We start from the raw sequence: 5,461 nt of genomic DNA, 5'->3' as shown, positions 1-5,461 counted from the left end.
GAGGTACTAATTAGTACATTTTAGGTACATTTTTTTAGTAAGTGGTATAATTTAATTCGCGATGGTACACCCGCCATTTTGACTCTCACCCGAAATATAATAGCACTAACAGTATTTATGCAGCTTGAGACTATGGTGGTTCATTATTTATAGAAAAAATATTGCCCAATCTTTCAATAACAGTTTGTAAACAACAAAAAACTTTTATCATTATTGAGTAATGTCGTTTGAACTACATTAGAACAGCGCTAGGTACGCCATAGCATTGTAAAAATATTTGAGGCCATGAAACAAACACGAGGCCGGTTTGAAATTGAAAATTTCGCAACGATTCGATATAATTACGACGACAAAGTTTTCTTAGGTTATTTCGTAACAAATAGAAGTGATTATTTTTAACCGCGGTACGTTTATTGCTTGAAAACGTTCGAAAATTTATGTAACAATAACATTATCGTTGGCAAAACCTCCTGCTCTTTATAATGCTAAATACTATGGTTGAAATAGACAAAGTTTGTGAATGTATAGTGGAAAAACAACATTGAATTGATACAAAACGCATGTCGTTTTAGCTTAATAGAGGTTGACGTCAAGATAGACGTAATTTTAAAGTATTTACAAACAAACATGTAGATAGATAGGAGTCAAACTTTGTAGAGTTTAAATATCCTGGTGGCATGGCAATCGCTTCGTAGACAAGGCAGTATTTATAATTCTGCACTGTAAAAAACTCTCTACTTGCTTTATGAGAGCTTAAAATTATTATTTTATGTACCCATAACTCAACTTTATCAACAAAAAATATGAAACCTGGCACAGTAAAATATTACGATGTGTAATCTTTGTTGAATTCAAACACAAAATTATTTATTACATCCTATAACTGTAAAACACCTTAGTTTTTTACTAAGTTTTCTTTAGTTAGGGATTAATAACTATTTGGATCATTTGTCACATGTTTACGTAACGAATCCTTTCATCAATCGTCTACAATTAGTGTTTAAAACGGGTTCAATGTAACTAAGGACAGTACGAGATGAAATCGGTTATGACGAGTCCCTTTTACTCAGATCTATCTCGCTATCTGGAATAAACACAATTGTATTCACATCGAATATTCCGGCATAAACGAGTGTAAACAACAATGCTTTACACCTCGACAAATGCGGGTAATACTGCATTAAACAGGATAAAAGTTATTCTTTGTGGTTTGCTCAAGCAATTACTTTTTGTTACATTTGAAACCGCAAGTTCAGATACATTGACGTAAAAATATGTAAAAAATGAATAAAAAAGTTGTACAAATAAAAAGTGTGAATGATAAAAAGGTATAAACACCAACGTATCAAAACGTTGAAAACTCGAGAAATATCAAATAAACTCATAGATAAAGCACAGCAGACACAATTGTTTGTTTAGATTGTTTTAACAGAGACAATAATATACTGGAGTACTTGAACACTTGACTACCATTGTTATATTTCAAAACAACGTATACCAATCAAGGAAAATAATTGAAACAATAAACTGGAGACAGAAGAAACTAGGAAATGTGCATAACATTTCATAAGGAGGAAAATAGCCTAGATAAATTTACATTATTTTGGCAATTATAGCACAAAATGTTTTCTACATATGAGAAACCAACAATTATCGTCGATGATACATCTAGACAACGTATTATAACCATTCTCACTGATGCGTCATATATTCTAAACAACTGTATCCTCTGTATTAATTAAAGCCGTCTAAAGTTGGACCGACAGAAAATATGGAAATTAAAACATTTAATAAAGATAGAAGACAAGATAATTAATTCTAATTAAAGAGTTCATGACAATTAAAAGGTCAAGGGCTGGTTTAATAGTAGTAACAAATTGTGATCACTAGTCAGTTTTTAAAATAAACCGGAAACAGAAAGTATTGCGTAATTTCTTACGCTCGACAACATAAACAATACCATAGACGCGAGAAAACAGATTATCTATATTTACATCCATTACTTGATTATCTTCGGAGGAGGAGACTAATGGGAAGGGGAAATATCCCGGTGGGTGGGCAAAGAATTGCAGTTTCAAATATTCCTTGTGGGCACTATTTATACCATAAAAGCATTATAATTTATAAATGCCCATTGTTTTAGCTAAACGAACGGTACCGTAAGTGATTAGCTAAATCGATTAGATAAAACGCTGTGAAGTGAGTCTCATACCTATATAAGTATGCGTGTATTGCTAGCTTGCCGTGAACTTGACCGTGAGGAAAGGCGTCGGTTAAGCGGGCACGTGATCATCCGTGAAGCCCCATAATGTCCGGCTCGCCTGCCTATGTTCTATTTATAAAAAAAATATTACGACGTAGATAATCGCTTTTCGACCGTAAAATTATTTATTATTAAACTGATCATCCCTCGCACCCGAAGTTTTTGTGTGTACTTTTTTATAGTTTAAAGGTTGTCGTTTTAAACATAATTCCTTTTTTGCTTCCATGAAATATGTCGTATGCATCGTTTACGTAAAAAACTACAAAAGCAAAACTCCCCTAGTCTGATCATAACCGCGCTATTTTAAAAGATTCAAGCCTGAGAGTACTTTAGGCGTTTCCAAATCGTTCAGCTGCTTATGCACATCCAAATCTGCAGAATCGTGCCCGTTCTGCCTATTCAGATAATTAAAAATATAGAAAAAAAACAAAATCAGGTGCATATATCAAGATAGACACGTGACCCAGATATGAGCTTTGTATCCGATGATTTCGCGAGCCGAAGCTCCGACTAAAATAAACTCACGGGACCGCAGCCCGTATCTCGTGGCAAAATCACATTTTATGTATTTATATAACTCTTTTTTTTTCAAGAAATTTCGAACTTTGGACCGTTTTATTATTGATGTTTTGGCAATGAAAATAGGAAACACGTAACTACAACGGTTCCTCGAACCTTTCACATTCCCTGATAAAAGCTATAAACTATTTTCAGAGCATTTTCAATTTTTTCAGTTTAATATACGTTTATTTGTTAAATAAGTTAATATGAATATTATTCATTTTTAAGTTTAACACTTATCTCTGCAAACCTCAATACTTAAGTTAAACTTGTTAGTGCTTTTATTACCGAGTTTCTACTGCACGAAAAAAATATGATTTTTCTTGATACAGAGAGAGTAACATGTTTTAAAATCTTTCGCCAGTGGTACCATTGTTATAAAATATAGTAGACAGCTGGGAGAAGATATTTGATGTCAACATATTTGGAAAAAAGCCAAAAAAAAAAAATTCTCACTGTCTAACATAGGTCTATTATTTACAGGCCTATACAGGACAATATAGTCTACAATTTTTTATTTACTATTCTTATTCTTACATCCTAATAAAATCAAAGAAATGAGAGATACAAAAAAAAAAAACAAATGTTTGTGTTATCACATGAAAATCTAAATGCCATGTAAGGTATAAAATAAATGTTACTAGTATTGTTGATTGGCAATACATACATTTTAATTTCTGTTTTGTTTTAGTTGCATATGACAAATTCCTACAAAATAATTGTTAAAAAATAATAACAAATATTACTAACCTTCTTCTGGACTGAGATCTCCAAACTTTACACCACCACTGAAAGAAAAAAATAAAATGAAACCATTTGAATATGTTTTAAAATAATATTTCAAAAGATAAAAATTCTATCCAGCATTCAAAATAAATGTGTATACTTTTTCTAAGAATGTACAATATCATTTAATTTTTACTTTACATGTCAATACTTTAAACTTTTCATTATTAATTTAAAATAATAATAACATAGTTAACTATGCTTATATAAGTTTCATCTTTAATTTTGTTTTTTTAAATATTTTTTATCAATTTTCTAAAACAAATTTATAAAGTTTGAGACTTAATGCTCTTGCCAAGGTTGCTTCGTACCTTAGTAGCACGGTAGCCGTTTCCGGCACTCGGAACACCTGGAAATAAATACAATGTGGAACCATGTTGTATTGGATCTCCAGTTGGAGAAACCATAGGGACAAATCTTCGAGAATTTTGGACATTACCTTACCTTCAATTATCATTGATTTACTTTTAAAAAAACATTGTAGGACAATGAAAAAGTTAATAAAATAAGGGTATAATTTTATTTTTCCTAATGGGAAGCTTTTCACACATGAAATATTTCAACCTACTTGAAAATTAATTGAATGTAGAATAAAGATAATCCTTATAAATATGTTCATTTAATACACTGTAAATATTAGTTGTTTTATATATCTTTTACAATCTTAAATTATTGAAACTAAAACCAAATTTGATTTATTAAAAATGGGGCAAATACAAAAACTGCGACGTGTAAGTTTTCAGAATGTAGTAATTTTTTTTTCAATAATTCTTAATTTCATTTGTATTAAATATAAAATTAAGATATGTATAATTAAATTGATTTTTCTTACCTTCCATCCTAAGTTTTCGAAGAAAGTACTGAGACGGGATTGTCCAGTTGTTTTACCGCCACAAGGTCCTGCATAGGTTAACAAAATACAATGTGGATTTTGTATAGTATCAGTCCACGTGCAAGACAATATTTACATTTTCTATTAAGACATAACAATCAAAAGCGTTACACGTATTTATACATTAAATTAGAAAGTATCTTATAACTTAAATTAATAATTTTATAAAAATTACTTACCTCCAGTTAAAACCAATCTATACACAGATTTATGGGATTGATTCGCCATTTTGATTTATCGGAATTATAAATATGAATATAAATAAAAACTAAATTACACTACCAAATGTATTTGTACTACAAATATCATAAAATTGTTAAATGTACAATAAAATTAGATGAGGCCATTACAGCGCAAAGCGCTACGCGCATCGCCTGACAGGCGTGCGAACAAATGAAGGAAAAATAAGAAATCGAACAAGAGATTGACTCAATAACTCGCTCAAACAGAACGAATGAACTTCGACCAACTTCAACTTTTGATTGACGTCAACTTAAAAAGGGTTGCTGCAATTAGTCTTTTCAAAACTCCGGGGTTAAAAATTAAAAACATTGGTTTGTTGTGAAAAAGTAGGGCATTGATTCATTTACAACCAATGATAACAAAAAAACCGTTGTATTAAATGCTCTAAGCGATCTCTTATAAGCAGAATCCCGTTTATGCTAGTGAAGTCTTTCTTATCTCCTCCACCACGGTCTGTCCTCTACATGAATATACATATGTACATCAGTAATTTTTTAAATTCGCATGTACCGTTTTCTGTCATTTTTCCAATAAATCACAAAATTGCGACAATGCCGAAACTGTGTGGCAACATTTCCTAATGAATAAGTGACAGTACTTCGTCATTCGTTCAGTAAGAATTCACAACTAGGCGTGAGTCGTTACGTCATTTTCGAGAAACGTAACGAAACTAGTGATTTGTTCGGTGTCACATGTTTCAAAACTAGTGATTTTTG

The 5,461-nt window shown here is 31.2% G+C and overlaps 1 protein-coding gene across 3 annotated transcripts in view; it reads right to left on the bottom strand.

Annotated features, from left to right (window-relative positions):
- LOC106104792 overlaps nt 1–4,923 on the bottom strand; it is a 25,756-nt gene extending 20,833 nt beyond the window's left edge. Inside the window, exons 1-4 of one of the 3 annotated variants that reach the window (XM_013284942.1) lie at nt 4,682–4,923; nt 4,443–4,510; nt 3,922–3,959; nt 3,575–3,612 (exon numbers count right to left, since the gene is read on the bottom strand). In XM_013284942.1, the coding sequence (XP_013140396.1) occupies nt 3,575–3,612; nt 3,922–3,959; nt 4,443–4,510; nt 4,682–4,730 (193 nt within the window). In that variant the 5' untranslated portion in view covers nt 4,731–4,923. Of the gene's footprint in view, nt 1–3,574; nt 3,613–3,921; nt 3,960–4,442; nt 4,511–4,681 lie in introns of those variants that run through there. The other 2 variants (XM_013284934.1, XM_013284949.1) reach the window with 2 other exon arrangements.
- Between the last annotated feature and the right edge of the window lie 538 nt (nt 4,924–5,461).

Source organism: Papilio polytes, unplaced genomic scaffold, assembly GCF_000836215.1.
Source record: "Papilio polytes unplaced genomic scaffold, Ppol_1.0 DF824270.1, whole genome shotgun sequence".
Classification (NCBI taxonomy): Eukaryota; Metazoa; Arthropoda; class Insecta; order Lepidoptera; family Papilionidae; genus Papilio; species Papilio polytes.
This window is presented reverse-complemented; position numbering and strand designations above follow the sequence as displayed.